This window comes from Nycticebus coucang, chromosome 2, assembly GCF_027406575.1.
Source record: "Nycticebus coucang isolate mNycCou1 chromosome 2, mNycCou1.pri, whole genome shotgun sequence".
Classification (NCBI taxonomy): Eukaryota; Metazoa; Chordata; class Mammalia; order Primates; family Lorisidae; genus Nycticebus; species Nycticebus coucang.
Window position 1 is genome coordinate 32528426 of NC_069781.1, and position 17708 is coordinate 32546133.

General features: G+C 37.4%; 1 protein-coding gene across 3 annotated transcripts in view; it reads right to left on the minus strand.

Moving 5' to 3' along the window:
• Positions 1-17708, minus strand: part of SLC44A1 (solute carrier family 44 member 1) — a 198290-nt gene that overhangs the window by 33853 nt on the left and 146729 nt on the right. Inside the window, exons 14-16 of one of the 3 annotated variants that reach the window (XM_053567025.1) lie at positions 15416-15652; positions 12841-12921; positions 7362-9764 (exon numbers count right to left, since the gene is read on the minus strand). In XM_053567025.1, coding sequence (XP_053423000.1) covers positions 9741-9764; positions 12841-12921; positions 15416-15652 — 342 coding nt within the window. In that variant the 3' untranslated portion in view covers positions 7362-9740. Of the gene's footprint in view, positions 1-7361; positions 9765-12630; positions 12922-15415; positions 15653-17708 lie in introns of those variants that run through there. The other 2 variants (XM_053567035.1, XM_053567019.1) reach the window with 2 other exon arrangements.

The window sequence follows — 17708 nt, forward strand, 5'->3', positions numbered from 1 at the left end:
CAATTTTCATTTGCCTCATTATTCAAATTTTTTCTATGTGCATTTTAAAATTGTTTTATTTTATTGTAAGCTGCCAAGAATACTTTCTGGAAGATGGAGAGAAAAGACTAACATCACATACCTAACATCCTATCTCTCAGTGTGAGGTTATGAGATGCAATGTAAGGTTGACTGAAGGCTCTTTGTTTTGCCTTGAAAGTGATTCCTTATTGTTGCTTCTCTGACAGACCTGGCCAGGGAGCTTGTATACACCTAGAAAGTTTCAAGATGTCTATTGAAATTGGTGATAAGCCCATGAAGTTAGTTTTACTCTTTCTGGAATGCTAAATTTAATGTAGGTGAATCTTCTGGTTATATTCTCAGAATTATTCTTAGAATTTGGACCGTAAATGAGGCACAAAGCATTTCTTACTTTCACTACTACTTGTCACAACCTTAAAAAAAAAAAAAATTGCAAAAGCACAAATTTGTGGGTTAGTTCTGATCAAAACCTGAGGCCAAAGAGATTCATGAGATACTGACTTCTTTTGAACCTTTCAACATCTGCAAGAGCTTTTTGAAGCAGCTCAAATTTTAATCACTACTTACAATACTGGGCTGCATAAGTATTGTGTCTCCTCAAAGAGGCCTGTAGATTTCCTTTTTCCTAAAATTTGAGGTTCAATACAGAGTTAAATACTTTCCATAAGCAAACAGAGAGAAAAGACTTTAGGGTACCCTTTTGAAGATGTGAGGCTTTTCCTGGGCTCTTTAATTACTAAGTAGTCTATATAAGGGACATTCCATAAATCTGCATCAGAACCACACCAAAAACTATCCTCAGTCCAGAATAATATTCTTCAGTATCCCAAATACCTCTAGTAATTAAGGACCTCCCCAAAGTGTTCTATAACAACTTCTTTTGGCAAGATAGTATAAACCAGAATGCTCATGTGGGCATCACACACATTTGCTAATAAAAGACAGTTTATAGAGAAAATTTGTAAGAAAAATCCAAAATTATAAAACAAATTAGAAGGGGTTTATTGGTATTGCAAAACAACTTCCACTTAAGAACATCATTTCCTTAAGTCCCTAATATTCACTTAAAATGATTCATTTTTAAAAAGCTTGATTCTTCCAAATTTTAATCAGATATAGCTACTGGGTAAATGATAGCATACTATAGTTTCACAAAAGCTTAAACTCAGCCTGTGGCTCAGGCACTTTGGGTGGCCAAGGTGGGAGGATTACTTGAGGCTAGTTTAAAGACCAGCCTGGAGGACAACACAGTAAGCCCTTGTCTCTACCAAAAAAAAAAGCACTAACTCAGTACAGATCCAGGCATCAATTTATGTGCAGGGCACTGTACTGGGCATAATGCATGTTTTCTATGACAGATGTTGTCTAATGGAGGCTTTTCTACTCTGCCTGATGATTGAATTCAGTTGCAACCTTCAGATTCACATGGTGACTTAGTCTCTGCCTATGAAGCCTGGCTGGGCAGTGGATGAAATTTGTACTTCAAAAGTTGGTTTTAGTGTATTTCTATTTCATACTCCAAGGAACACGCTGAGAGACAGAAAGGAATAGCTGGGAAATTCTAGGGCATCCTTGCAGCATACTGACCTACTTTGAAATCCAGATGTTTCCCGTGATTCTATCAGTTAGTCACCACCCTGAGCATGGGAAAGTGTTACGACACAGTAGACAATAACGTTCTTTCCTATAAAATTTTATTTATTACATAAAAAAGTCTATACATTTGTTAGACTAAAATACAGTTTTCATTATAATTCTGGCAACTGAGTCAGTACACAGAGAAAACTTAGCATTCAATCAGCACTTTTATTTTCTAGTTCATACTTCTGCACAAGAAAAACATTTCAAAGCTCCATTTCATATAGGCTCATTGTACTCTGAAACCGGATGGAATTCCATCCAATCCAGAGCTCTTGGAAGTTAATTTCCCAGCAAGATTTGATAACTCCAGAATGTCACTTGCTTAATATACACGTTTTTAAAGTCCTCTGAGAGCATAATGCTTCATCTGTAAAGTCTGCACTGTGTTCAATGACCGTCACAAATACTAGGGCTACAACTGTGTCTGTGGGGTGTGTTCAAGCACCTACCTGTTTGTTTCCCCACATGAAAACAGTGTAGTGACACTGTAATAAGAAACCCGAAATAATGGCAAAGTAAATGATCCCAAACTATGGAATTCCTGGAGGGTTAACAGTGATCCTCCAGTTTGTAAAAGACAAAGACAAGATAGAAAAATTCATTTTGGCACTATGAAATAGGATGCAAATGGCAAAAAAAAAAAAAAAGGCATCAGATTGAGAAATATGTGGCACCACAACACAGTTCTCATGCTGGATTATGCAGCAGGGAGAAGTCAAGACACACTGAATGAAGTGTGTTTCCGTTCATATCACCCTATGCCCCGGGCTGGGCTTGATACTGGATGTGACCACTCAGTGCCTGAGCGATCAGTAACAGGTTCCTATGATACTGGTGATCTTTCAATTTGGCTGCTTTATTCTAGGAGCTCTATTCTAAACTCAGGGAATTCAGAAAGGCTGTGTCAGCCAGTAAGTGAAGTTGGACCTTTGGTCTTCTGAAGATATGCTTCTGTCTTTGGTTGTTTTTTGGAGCCCCTGCACTTTGATGCCTTTCACACTTTTCTCCTTGCCTTTTTGTTAGTTGTAAGGTTTTTCCCTCCAGCCATCAAATCAGCCAGCAACTCACGGAACTTACTTCATTAGGTACAAGATCTATCAAAAGTGCATTCGGTGGTTAAGAATATTGAGACAGTATTATAGAAATTTCTTTTCATTGTGGAGCTCTTAGTACCTTTATATAAGGAAGAGATCAGAAAACTTCAACAACACAACACAATCTAGTGGTACTAAGGCAACAGGGAAGACAAGTACCTTTCTCCATGGGATCATCTCTGGAAATCAAAAGTAGCAAAAACAAGAAGGGCCAAAAACAAGTTCTGAGCACAGACAACTAGAACCTAAAGGGTGGGAAGAATCTTCGCAACAGTCTGTCTCAAATCACCACTTTTCAAAGCTGTCCTATTATTGCCACATTCCTCTGTAGTATCTAATACGATTTACGGGAAAATGTCCTGACCTGACTATCAACATGGCAAATGATGAAAGTGCTCACATTTTCTAGTGGTCCATTAGAGTGGTCACTGGGACCCATTCTGTCTACCCAATTATTATTCCTCAAGGCTTCTTTTCAATCCTTACTTTTATTCACATGAAATGACTTAATACATAATCCTTAAATAACTACTAACACAGATTATATTCCCAGCTGATGGGATGGGTGGATTAGATTCACACATGGGGATCAGAACATTCCCTTTAAGTCATACATTTCTATGACAAAAGAACATGTCAAATTTAGATACTTTTAAGCCCTTTTCTACCTGATACGGAAATTTCCACCAGTGGACTCTCCATTTACTGCTGTGGAAGGTTCATTAAGGTTCTTCCTGGGGGGGGGGGGGAGGGCGGGAGCTGACTTTTCTCCTTCCTTCACCAGCCAGTTATCAGATTTCTACTTTCTTCAGCCTGAAAAGGTAGGCAACCGTTTGATGTCTGACTATAAATCACGATTCACTGGAATTAAATCTTAAAAGAACTTCAAACTCCTTTAAGGATTTCTGCTTGCTTTTTCAAATACCCAGAGAGGTTTCCAGGTTAGTAATAAGTAAATCCATGTGCTTTTCTAAAGAAATTTGGGGTAGACATGGGAATTAGGGATGTAGCCCCATTGTCAGAGTGGCCCAAAACTGCTCTTGCGGGTGACTGAAAAACACTCAACACAGAGAGAACAACTCCCTGGTTTACACAGGGAGAAAGCCCACGAGAGAACACCTTCCTGGTTTATAAAAGGAGAAAAAAACTCCTACCTTTTCCATTTCTACCCCCAGCATCTGCTCCTCCAACTTTCTACTAAGTTCTTTTTTGGTCAACTGAGGACTAGCAAACTTGAATTTGCTAATTCTTCATCATCATCATCAATCATCATCTGTTCTTGGTCATGTTGACACATATATTTCAAGACAATGATATACTTATAACTCTAAGCCACACAATATCCTATCTGATCTACAATAAAAAGAACCAAGTGTTTGGTAAATGGATAATTACAAGGATCCCCTATTCATTTTCTCTTGGAGTTTTCTGTCCATAGTAAATAATTTGGTACCTTGCCAAAAATTCCTCCCAGGACACACGCACTGTCATACCTCCTAGGAAGAAAAATCTTGCTGTTGTGAAGATTCAGCATTGACCATCTTGTTATTCATTCACATTGTATGGTTTCTATTTCCTAACCTGGTACTAAATTATATACAAAGTCTTTTAAGTTATAAAAATGATTCCAGGCCAGGTATTAGGTATCATCTCAAAAATATCTTTAGTGGAGGGCCTAATCACTTCCTCACTTCAAAAAATATTACCAAAATGACTTTAGAGCAAGCAGGCTTTAGACTTGTGTTCACTAGACTCTAAGAGGTGGTCAGGTGGGACCGACAGTCTCAGGGCCCTGAAATTCTATGAGCATTTAAAAAATTCATAGATGTACTATGTGTATTTGGGACAAAGATCATCTATAGCTTTTATAAGCTCAAAAGAACCCATCACATCCTCAAAAGAACCTGCTTGTGAATATCAAATACATATTCAGATCTTAGCAAATAAAAGCATCCGGAAGTATTTATAATTTACAATATTTTCAGGTTCAACTATATCTTGACTAGACCATAAATGAAAGCTTTATTATTCTGAGCTCCCTGGGTTGGAGGAAATATGTAAGCTGTAAAACTTAGTAGCAAAGCTGAAGAACAGTCTAATATTTGGGCCCCTAACAATTTCAGAACTTCTCCACAAATTTACTAATGAATTCCTTAGAAAATAACAAACTACCTCTGTCCATGTAATTTACAAAAATGGCAAGTGTTCATGCAATATTGAAACTAAATCATCATTTGTCTCTTTTTACACATACAAAAATCAAGATGGTAAGGAAGAAAGGTCAGTACAGGATTTCTATAGAAAAGGTTTCCATAGAAATTCACAAGTTTAAAAACTCTGCATTGAAGTTTCTTATAAGAAAGATATTTTCAAAGATTTAAATCTTGGGCTAAAAGTGCCCTCTTGAATTAAAATATGAAGTATTTGGCTTACATTTATGAAATTTGAATGCAAAAATTATGCCATTTTAAATTTATAAGTGTATATAACATACTTTGTTCTGTTTTTTTTTTTTTTGTAGAGACTGAGTTTCACTTTATTGCCCTCGGTAGAGTGCTGTGGCGTCACACTGCTCACAGCAACCTCCAACTCCTGGGCTTAGGCGATTCTCCTGCCTCAGCCTCCCGAGTAGAGTTCTGTTTTGTTTTTAAGCTTGCTAGTTTTAGATTTTCTCTTGGCACACTCAAGGGTCCTGCCTTTTAAAATTTGGGTTATGTACCACTGAACAAAGATGAGTTAATTCCAAAAGCAGTCACTGTGTATGAACAGAGCCTACTTTCAAAAGGCCTAACACACATTCCTAGTATACAAAGATGTATGAATATGGACTTAAAGCCAAAAGCATTCTATGCTATGAATACAGAATACACAAATCTCTGCATTAGCATTTACTTATGAACCCACAATTTCCCAATGTATATTCACAGACAGACCCCTTCTAAACAACTCTACGCAAGCCAATATGGTGAGCTCCTACCTTTCAGATGGAAAGTACGAAAAGAATACAGAAATTAACTGTGGCAGGTGCATTGATAAGCCTCCAGACTCTGAGGATTTTTCTTTTTTAAAGTAGCCGGAGAAAAACAGTAAAGAACTTACTTATTGAAAAATGAAAGCTTAAAGATCTTTCTGAAGGAAAGTTCTCAAAGGCTATGTTAAGGCTATTGGGAAGTCCAATTTAAATGAGAAGGCTACTTATCAAAAATAAGATAAAATGTTCAAGTCACCATTACTGGCAGCTCTGGCTCTGGAACTCAGCCCCGGATTCTACTTTGCAGGCTGGGGGTGGGTGGGGTCCTCTCTAAATACCCGTTAGTGATAGCACATGATGGAAACGCCTCAGGGACACTGATGTGGCCCTCTAAATATTTGATGCCTGCAGTTCCTATAGCTGTTTTGAAGACGGATGGGAGAGATTTTAGTCTGGGTTAAAGCTGTTCAGGTCCAGGATAAAGGGGTCAACTCCTGAATATCCATTCTGAGGTGAAATCCTGAAACTGCACTGGGAAGGCAAGGGAGCTCTTGGCAGATACCAAAGTCAATGGTACTGGGAAAAGATTAAGATCAGAAGCTTAATGCCTTTTACTAAGAAAAAGAAAAAATAAGAGTAATGGAGCATCTCCACAAAGGAAAAACTCATTTCTAGGACAGTTTTTAAATAGATTCAGTTAAGTGCCTCCTCCTTAACCATTATAGAAAAAGTTTGGGGACCAACACACAGTTAAGCTGCTTAAGTTGCAATGACTTGTCTTGGGACTTAATTATCCTATAGGATAGGATAAAAGCTTTAAATCCCAAACATTAGCCATTGCATTAAACGGTTTAAAGGAACAACCAGCTTTGGGCTCTGCTCATCCATGCAAGGATTATACCATCTCAGTGCCCTGGCTAAAGTGTTCATGTTTTATTACTGTTTTACTAGTAAGCCTTTCATAGAAGATGGGTCTCTTTTATACTGAAAAATAACTTTTTCTTTTCCATAGTATGTTATGGCAGATCTTACTCTTGAGGCAGGAGCCTAGAAGGTCTAAATTTTGCACTAGAGACTTAATCATCTGGTGGCAGAAACCATGATTCTCCGGTTACCACCACCACCATTTGCGATAGAGGACTTCACCTATAACTCTAGATAGCTGAGTATTGAATGTCGTTTTGAAGGTCCACTATAGGAAAAGAAAACACAGAATCAAGGGTTCCTAAGATTAGTTGGGAGTCCACATTTCACAGATAAGTTTGGTTCTTCCTCTATTCTTCTCACTTGGGCAGAAGATGGAAGCAGTGAGCAGAGCAGTAAGGCAGCCCATAGCCAACTGGAGAATGACTTGCAATGAATGAAAGAGGCAGCAGGAATATCCACACACAACCAAACATGTTGAAACATTGCTTAAGGGCCTCTGTAAGGCTTATCAAATTAATCAGGAATAGAGCTCATACAAGAGTGATATTCCATATATCAAATATCTCTCTGTATGTGCCTGTGTAATATATATGCATATTTGCATATATCTATTTGGCACATGAATTTACTTAGGGAAAACAGCCTGGCAATTAATGTGGAACTCAAATGACATGGTTACACATAGATCATAATTTCTAAACACAATGTTAGTAAAACAAAATTTATTTGTAAAACAGGACCTGTTATATATAAAATGGCACACAATCAAGTTATACAAAAATACAAAATTTCTTTCTGATTACAGTTCTAGTTGCAAATGATAATTAGAAAGCATTCCTGGTGGCTTCCAAGTAGCTGAGATTACGAGCATATGGAACAGGGAGCAGCTAGAGTCCATGATGCAGGGATGTCCAAGTGAGTAGAACCTAATTTCCAAGTTCAAGACTTCCATCAGGTCACTTTGGAAGGACATCTAAAAATAGCTAGCTCCTGGAATGTCTTCTGCTCTGATACCCATCTTCTAGACTTTCTGCCAATTCTAAATTTAGTTCTCAGTGTTTTTGAATGTCCAATGTCTGTGTGGGCTACGAAACAGATGGTATTCTGAATTTTCTTACATGATTTGCTCTCTCACCTATTTGGACAATTGTTAGTCACATAATTACGTTTATTCCATTTCAAATGATATAAAAGAGTACAATGATACTGTTTGGCGACACTAGATGTTAGATGTTAACTTCTGGAGAATTATTATTTCAAAATAGCTACTCTCACAACGTTGGTTTCCCAGATCTTGCTAAGACATGAGCTCTTAATTGTGTTTTGTTTTTTTTAAATCCAGACTCTTATTGCAAATATTCTGAAAAATCAGAAATATTACATGAACTTTGAAAAGAAATCAAGGCATTTAGCAAATTTTAGCCTAGCTAAAGAACACCAATATTAAAAAAAAAAATACAATTTACCTTTTGCAGCAATTTAAAGGTCCAACCCTTTGAAAGAAAGCACATTAGCAAACAGCTGCTTATTAAGCCCTAGTGACATTAATTATATGCATTTCCATAATACTGGTCTAATTCACTGCCTAATTCTGGTAGGAGTCAATGCTTTCTTTCAAAAGATTCTCCTTCCATGGAATGATAAAATGCTGAGGCTTTTTTTTTTTTTTTCTGTACAGAGCCTGTATTTAGTGCAATTAGTTTAAAAAATTTGCTCTGAAATATTTACTTTACATTAACAAAAATAGCCTTTTTTAAAAAAATTGTAACAAAAAGGAGTTATCGCATAAACAGATCATGAATTATTCTTAGCAAATTACACTTTTTTTCTTAAAGCATTCACCATTACAATAAGCAGAACAATGGAATATTAGCCATTCATATCTGGTAAGCTTCAGGAATAAAGCAAAAAACAAAACAAAATAAAACAACCCCAAACCCGCCCCCAAAGAAAAAGAACATTCACACTGGAGGATTAAAACGTTAACCAATTCTTCAGTTAAACATTGTAGAACTCTGGAGACTCAATGAATTGCCAAGGAGAGGAGCACCTGCCAGTGTGTTTTCAGATTTTATAGCAAGCATTTAAATAAAATGACCATTTAACCCCAAGCCACTGACATTCCTTTGAAGCAGAAGCCCAAGCACCGGAATTTTCAAAGCTTTATGGAATTTTCAAAGCTTTACATTCCATGTTTTTGTCCCTTCTTTATTCCTCCTAGCATTACTTAATCTGCAAACCAAGATACAGAAATAAAGGGTAAACTTGCTGGGTGCCCCAGCCTCCTTTCAAAATCAGGCACACAAACGTGTGGAGGATGCTACGGACGTCAAAAAGGAAAGAAAGACAAAAATACAAGACAAAAGTTTGCATAAGAAAGATTATCTACCCTTTTCTTTTTTTTTACCTACTTTCTTTTAAAGAAGCATTAGGGTAAACTACAAATACCTGAGGAGTTGGTTACCTTTTAATGTTGGCTGACAAATGTATGAGCTACTATGAAAATTCCCATATTGGGCCCACTTGTATGTTTCTAAAAATAAAATGACATGGCTTCTTTGATTGGGGGAAACTGATCAGGGCAATTCCTTATTTATCTGAAAACATATGCCCAGTCTTGACCCTCCAGGGCACATGCATCAGTAAAATAAGTTCTTGATTTTACACATACATCAGGGAAATCACCCCTGAATAAACTTTAGACAGAGAATTTGGTACAATAATTTTAGCTGATTTAAATAACTAAAGTTAAAATCTCCTCTAAGTTATTAAAAATGTTAATCAGATATGAATCTTAACATATCCATTAAGACAATTACAATTGAAAACAGTAAATGACGGAAGTTGCCTTGTAAAAGCCACCCGTATGAAAGGAGTACATGTTTGACAAAAATAAGCATAAAAAAGGTATTAAATCCCTGTTCCTTTTCTCTGATTTTGGCTGATTATGTGTGTGTGTGTATATACATATACCTATATATACACACATACATATACATATATACACACACCCACACACACAAATACATAGTTATGTGTATATATTGTTTTGGAATGTCAATGGGTTCCATGACCGTCGGCTAGGTTCAAGCAGAACTTGCTCCAGAAGCCTAGAAAACAAAGTCATACAGAGTATAATCTTAGACAATTACCATTAAAAGAAGAGCATGAATGATGTTACAAATACACGCATGGTCACAGACAGCGACAGGGCGAATGGACTGAGAATCCTTCTCTCTGAACTGATATTCCTGGGGCTGAAATTCTTAGGAAGGCTGAAGGTCACACTTCCTGCAGGATCCTCTCTGAGATGTGTAAAGCATGCTTCTCTAGCCCACGTCCCCCCAGTACCCAGGTTTCCTCTTCCTTTTCTTCTGCAGGTTCCTTCCTGTACAATAGCAAGTACCCAGCCAGAAAATCTCTTCCCTACACCTCACCACATTTGGCAATTTTTTTTAAAATTGCTTTCAAAGAGTTACAGAAAGAATTCATAAACCTTTATAAAGTTTCCTTAACTAGTGAGGCTCTCTCAAGAAAAAAAGTGTCAAGAACAAGACTGAAGTTCTCGTATTTTGTTTAGGGATCCCTCTGTCAAAAGAAAAATTTAAACCTCATTTCCTTAACATTGTTTTAAAGGCTAAAAATAACCCCTACATTAAAATATACCATGGAGGAGGAAGATAGTTTATTCAAATAGCAGAAATGTTTCTAGAGATACTGCAAAATAGGCCTGATGCTCTTTAACAGAACTTTCATCTAAGGTAACAGTCTGTTAATTAAATGAAGCAAATACAATAAGCAATTCTAAATGCTATCGATCCCCAAATTTTTTAGGGGGAGAGAGGGAATTTATCAGATAATTGTTTAAAAAGACATAGCAGGGAAAGGTGGTGGGAGAAGCCAACTCTAATCATGCAGACTGTGAAAGAGAGATTAAGAAAGGGTGTACGGAGGGGCCTGAATAGAGGAGTTTTTTAACCATTTAAAGCATCACTCTTAGGAACCTAATGCTACAAGGTCCAAAGCACCAGAAGAACAATGCACAGAAAAGATGTATTTTGGGACACAGCAGAGGGTTTTTGCCATTAATCTGCAAGCGATGAACTGATGAACATAAAATGAAAACAAAAAATAAATGAAGATTTTAATGAATTGAGGTAAATGACTATCACCAGGGAAAAAATTCTTTCTAAAAGTTTGGCTTCCTGGAGAATACCATATAACTTGGGCAAAACCTAAATCTCCTAGGATTATTACCTATAGGTTAGGGGTTTAGATAAGGTAGGTACACTTGTATTCTGATCTCCCAAGGAGATAAATGTTAATTCATGGCCAAATTAGCTACTCAACCTTCAAATATTTCTCTCCCTTTCTTTTCTTTGTAATTTTTTTTTTTTTTTTTTTAAAGAGACAGGGTCTCGCTCTGTGGCCCATGCTGGAGTGCAGTGGTACAATCATAGCTCACTATAACCACAAATTCCTGGGCTCAAGTGATTTTCTCGCCTCAACCTCCCAAGTAGCTGCGACTACTGGTGTACACCACCATGCCCAGCTATTACAATAACTTCCTTTTCTTAAATGCTTATTACCGAAGAATGATTTAATGGAAGCTTTAATCACTAGAAACGTAGAAAAGAGGGGAAAGGCTGGTTTATATTTTAAGATTTTATATGTCCTTTTACATTTTAGGCTTGGAATCTTTATTTTCTGAACAGTTAGGACAACCAAGCTGTAGAAAGAAGAAAAGTCTCATTTCTCTGTCACCATTGGGTTGGCAGAATCTTCACTGCTATACTCCTCAGCCTATCTGAAGTAAGAGGGACACAGAAAGAAGGGGAGGGGAACAGGCAAAGACTGTGGCTGGGGAGATTGCCCTGTACCCACGCAATCCACTTTTGCAGAATACATATGTACAGTAAAGAACTATGTGGATAGTCCACATTCCTTTACTTGTCACTACAGTGACCTGTGCTTTGGGAATCTAAACATTAAGTCTGACTTTATAATCATTCATGCTGTTAAGAGCAACGCCAAAATAGGCACTGGAAAGGGTAATAGAAGAAAGAGCTTATATCTAAACATTCTGCTGAGGATTTAATTTAGGTTGAATATATAAGTATTTTGTATATATACACATACAGCCTTCCTGCCCCCCCCCCACATGTGAGCCTATTTCCTTTGTTTTTATATTTAAATGAACACGTTTTATACTCTATACTTCTTAGGTTTGAAACTTAGTAAATCAAACCATTTATTAAAGTGTAAGGAAGAAAGTCAAGTCCCCACCTCACACTTTTGGACATTATAATCAGGTGGCACACTGTTTAAAATTACTTCTTGAAGGATATAGGCAATTATATAATATTTGGAAATAAGCATGGTATTTAAAAAACAATACATTTGTAAGATAAGGTAGGAATTAGGCCAAAATATGCTACAGGCCTCTGTTGTCATCTTGCAGGGAGAAAAAGCAACTCAGGATTCTTAGGCTGATTAAGTTGCTTTATGCAAATGACAGTGGAGTGGGGAGATCTATCTATCCCTCTCTCTCTCTATATATATAAAACCACTTAACAGTCTTCTCACTGTTAAGCTGTGAGAAGACTAGATTGTCTCACTGGGTGGAAATGTGTGTGTTGATGGAACAGCCTTGTTTGCTACTAAAAAATAGCTGAAGAAACAAAGAAAGTACAATATAGGCAACAAAAGAAAAAGGCAGCAAAGGGGAAAAGACAGCAATGTTAACAGAACAATATCTTCAAAGGGGGGAGCATGTGAGTTCTAGCAAGGTGAAAGGAATTGCTATTATGATCCTCCATAAGGATCAAAATCCAACCATCGGTTCAAGTGCATACCCATAAGTTCAGTCTGATTGAACAGTGACAGAAAGACAACAAGAGAAACATCAGTTTTTACTTTAGGGACAGAACTATCAGCCCCCAGCCCCCATGAGCACCGAGGACGATGCGGTTCCTTTCAGCTTACTTTTACAGAAGGTGGTCTCAGTTGTGACAAGAATTCTGCCATCCAAGTGATGGGTAAGCACACAAACAGAAAGAGCAGCACGTCCTGCGTGATACAGATAACAAAAGCTTCTCCCGAAGAAGTGCAGTCGGTGAAGATAGAGAGAGAGAGGAAGTGAAAGTGAAACTCTTGGAGGGCAGCCACCTCCTCGTCTCCACCTACCATCGGCTTTAGCTCTCTGGCATCAGCAGCGCCTCCCTTACCAGCTTCTTTCATTGCTTTCCTACTATTCTCCACAAATTCCTGCAAAATATGGACCAGATTCGTATAAATTCTTGGGGTCCGTTCAGATTTTATTTAATAGATGAATGCATCTTACAAGGGTACATGTGAAACTTAGTAAATGTAGAATATAATTGTCTTAACACAGTAACTAAGAAAATGCCAGGAAGGCTATGTTAACCAGTGTGATGAAAATGTGTCAAACTGTTTATAAAACCAATGTATGGTGCCCCATGATCGCATGAATGTATCATGCCCCATATTCGCATGAATATGATTTAATATTAATTAAAAAAAAAAGAACATTTACATTTTTGACCTAATCTGGGTACATGGACGGCCTCAAAACAGCAATAAAGTTTAGTATCACACATAAGAGCTGCTAAATTTGTCGGAATTGACTGCAATCTGTTGATAAAAAAGGCTTCATCCATTCACTCTGACAATCTTACTAAGACATGCTAAGAGATAATGTTAGTTCTACCTGAAAGAGAAAATATCTAGTTGGGCGGCGCCTGTGGCTCAAGGAGTAGGGCGCCAGTCCCATATGCCGGAGGTGGCGGGTTCAAACCCAGCCCCGGTCAAAAAACCACACACACACACACACAAAAAAAAAAAGAGAGAAAATATTTAGCATTTTTAAGAGAGTATTTTCCCACACTTAGAATGTTGTCTTATTTGTTACTTTATTTTTTCCATATCCTCCACTTTATAATAACCATAAAAGGTAAAAGAAAGCATTGATACTACTAAGCACAAAATACTTTTTTTTTACCAAACCATAAATAAGCTATTTTTTTTTTTAAGTCTATCTGGCCTTCATTTTACTTCACAAAGCAGGAAGGCAGGGTATATCAACCAGAACCTTTGGTTAGAAGTAGTTAAAATGGGAAAATCCCTCAAAGGAAACATTTTTGTTCTGTCAAAGTTTATGGAGCACTTCTCCATTAAATATCCTCACCATTCTTTCAGAGAAAATGAAATGAAAAAACTGTATTTTTTAAATTCTGTTTATCAGTGGCTTTAGAAACTAAAACAGACTCTTCTTCTAAATGCTTTTTTTTTTTGCAGTTTTTTGCTGGGGCTGGGTTTGAACCTGCCACCTCTGGCATATGGGGCCCAGCGCCCTACTCCTTTGAGCCACAGGTACCGCCCTCTTCTAAATGCTTTAATCACAAAAAGAGATGCAATGCTCACATCAAATTCCATTATGAAAACAAACGGAATTAATTTAGACATTAAGAAAATATCCCCAATTCAGCTGATGTTCTTAGGGGGAAGTCAATATTAAATAGGTGAGCTAAATTGTTTAGACATTTTTGTTATTAAAAAAAAAACTAGCTTATTTATTAATATATTCATTTTAGATTGAACTGGATAAAATGTGCTCCTGAAAAATCACTGGTAGTACAATATACAATGTGTACTCTTCAATATTACCCATTGGGAATAGGAATATTTCACAGCTTCTACCAAAGTACTATTATTAAAAAGCATCTTTAATGGATGATAAGAGTACTCAAATCATTTGAATATGGTTTTCTAATTTTTTAAACATTTTAACTCATGTCCTAATGTAGGGAAGTTTCAGAGACTACCAAACCATAAAAAATATGAATATAATATCAATGTCAAGGTTCAGATCTTTTTTTTGTTTTTTTTTTGAGACAGAGCCTCAAGCTGTCACCCTGAGTAGAATGCTGGGGAATCATAGCTCACAGCAACCTCCAACTCCTGGGCTCAAGCGAGTCTCCTGGCTCCGCCTCCAAGTAGCTTGGACCATAGGCACCCACCACAATGCCTGGCTATTTTTTGGTTGCAGCCGTCATTGTTGTTTGGCGGACCCGGGCTGGATTCGAACCTGCCAGCTCAGGTGTATGTGGCTGGAGCCTTAGCAGCTTGAGCCACAGGCACCGAGCCAAGGTTCAGATCTTGGTTAATGAAAAACAACATAGTCTACCAATCATGAGCCACAATCTGTAATCATAGATCTGTATTCATTACAAAATGCTTCAAATTTGGCCTAGCATATTTCAGATGACAAGTTTTAACTAGAGTTGACAGCAATAACATTTGAACAGTGGTGAATGAAAAAAGGTAGGCACTAGGACCTGGAACATAAGACCTTTTTGTGTTAAGTCTCATTTCTGGAAAAGGCACTTAGAACATCGGTGGCCCAATATTCCAATTCAAGGGCTAGAAGGTAGTTTTAAAAAGTCAATTCAAATCCAACTACTCTGCAGAGATGGGGGCAGCAGGGGAGAATGGTGTGAATTTAGGACTCGTAATGAGTACTGCTCCAGCTAAGGGGATCTGAAATGGTCTCCTCCATGCCCCAGGAAGGCCTTTTTCCCTGACTTTCCCAAGAATAATCTCATTCATAAGCGAGTGTTACTGGTTTAATTTGGAATTACTCAGTTGCATATAGTTTGAGTTAAATATAGAGAATGCTGTGCAATACATTTTTATTAGTATTTTTATCCCTAAAGCAGTAGAGGGCAGTTAGAGTACTTACCATAAGCACTTTATCCATATAGAATTCTCTGCCAGGGCTCCCGTCATTGTATTTTGTATCAATGGCAAAACACAAGAATAATACATCCACTACCATTTCATAAATGGACAGGAAGCAATGAGCGACTAGGAAAGCAAAGAGGCAGACGATGATCAGAGGCAGCACCCATACTGTGTAATCCTGCTGGTAGTTGAGCAGCATAATCCCAGCCAAGCCTGTGCTGCAGACAATCAGCACCTGAGGCAGAGAGAACAAGGACCACAGTTAACACCCTGCTGGAGAAAGCCACCCGTTCTTCATCATTTGCAGACTTAAAATTCTCTTCACTATTTATAAATGATGATTGCATAAATCCATTCCACCACAAATTAGAAAGTATAAGCCATATATCCCCATATACAAATCAAAAAGTCATACTTTATTCTAATTACATCAAAGAAAACCAAGTTTTCCCAATGTTACTCTGCTCCCTAAAACTTAACCTGTTTAGAATCAGTGGCCATTTTTCTTCTCATACAAGATAAATGCATGCATATTTTAGAAAAAAAGTTACACATTCTTAACACTCACTGTATTGGTATGCTTGTTTCTAAGCATCTTCACATATACCCAGTATTACACAAACACATCATTAAAAGCTTTTCATTAATATTTACAGTATCATTAGAAATGCTTTCTAAATATTTACTCAGTTACATAATTTCATTTTATGGGTAACTTGAAATTTATTTAACCTTTTTCCTGCTGTTGGAATAATGTAGCAATAAACATCTCAATTCTTACAACCTTTTGTGTTCAATATTTTATTTCCCATGGAATATGTAGTAAATTTAATATAATTTGCCAGGAGGTTCAGAGTTGGACTAGCTGTGAAGAAAGAGGTTGACAAAAACATCTATGCTAAAAGAATAAAAGGAACAGCCAACTTACTTAATTGTCAAGAACCACCTACTCTCATCATCTCACACGTACCACTTTAAATTTTTTAAGGTGCTTTTAAGTACATTTTGTTTCAGATTTTCAATAACCCTATGAATGGTTTATAGCAAACGTTATCATCACATTTTATAGATGGAGAAACATGCTCAGAGAAGCTAGGCAACCTGCCTAAGATTGCAATGGGGAAAAAGAGCAGATAGATGCCATCCAAATAATGGTCTTAGGATGCCAGCTCCAGTGCTCTTTCCAGATGAAAACTCAGCAAACACTCCTATCCTGCTACACGACAGGAATGGGTTATACTGAATTCCAGTACACTCTTACCCAGCCCTTTCCTGGGTCTATTATCAGGCTTTAAATGAAGGAAAAGAAAGGGGGGTCCTCAAAGAATCACAGCAGCCTTTTCTTGTCTTATGCTAAGGACAGGGAGACTGAGAATTCTTTTGTGTTTTCTCCAATATTTATCAGCATCAAAGCATCTCCCATTTTCCATTATCTTAACCAGGAGTTAAGACGCATTAGATAGTACATTGGTTAAGCTCTAAATTGATCTATCAGATGCTTTTAGGGAGCAAATCTGGGTCTGCCCAAGCTTTGGAAGACTCCTCTCAACCATTTCTTAAGAATCTTATTTTATAGCGACTTATTTCCCGGGTGATTTTCACAGATGGTTAATTATATCCATTTTCTTCCACTCTTCTGGTTTCAATTTTAGAATGAGCTATTTCTTAACACTCTCCAAATTTTGCCCATCCACTCTACTGGAGGGCTGAAGTTCTTGACGCTCTCATCATGCCATTAAAAGTTAACCACATGTGAAATGGTAAAGTCAATTATAAGAAGAAGGTATGGTTCAAACATACAAGATGTTGAGATAAAAAGCTGCTGATATGGAAGGCTTGATATCGTCATGCACAAAACTACTTCAATGCTGGGGCAGTGGCTCATGCCTATAATCCTAGCACTCTAGGAGGCTGAGGTGAGCAGATTGCCTGAGCTCAGGAGTTCAAGACCAGCCTGAACAAGATCAAGACCCCCTGTCTCTGAAAAATAGCCAGGTGTGTAGAGGGTACCTATAATACCAGCTACTTGGGAGGCTGAGGCAAGAGGATCATCTGACCACAAAAGTTTGAGGTTGCTGTGAGCTATGATACCACAGCACTCTACTTAGGATGACAAAGTGAGACTGTCTCAAAAAGAAAAACAAACAAACAAAAAAAACAACTTCAAGAACTAGTGATGTTTAGCCAGAAAAGGTCCAAAAAATATAATAATTACTCCCAAGTATAATGAAAACGTTTCATACACTTATTCAAGCAGAGAATACATTAATGGTTCTCAAACTATAGAAAGG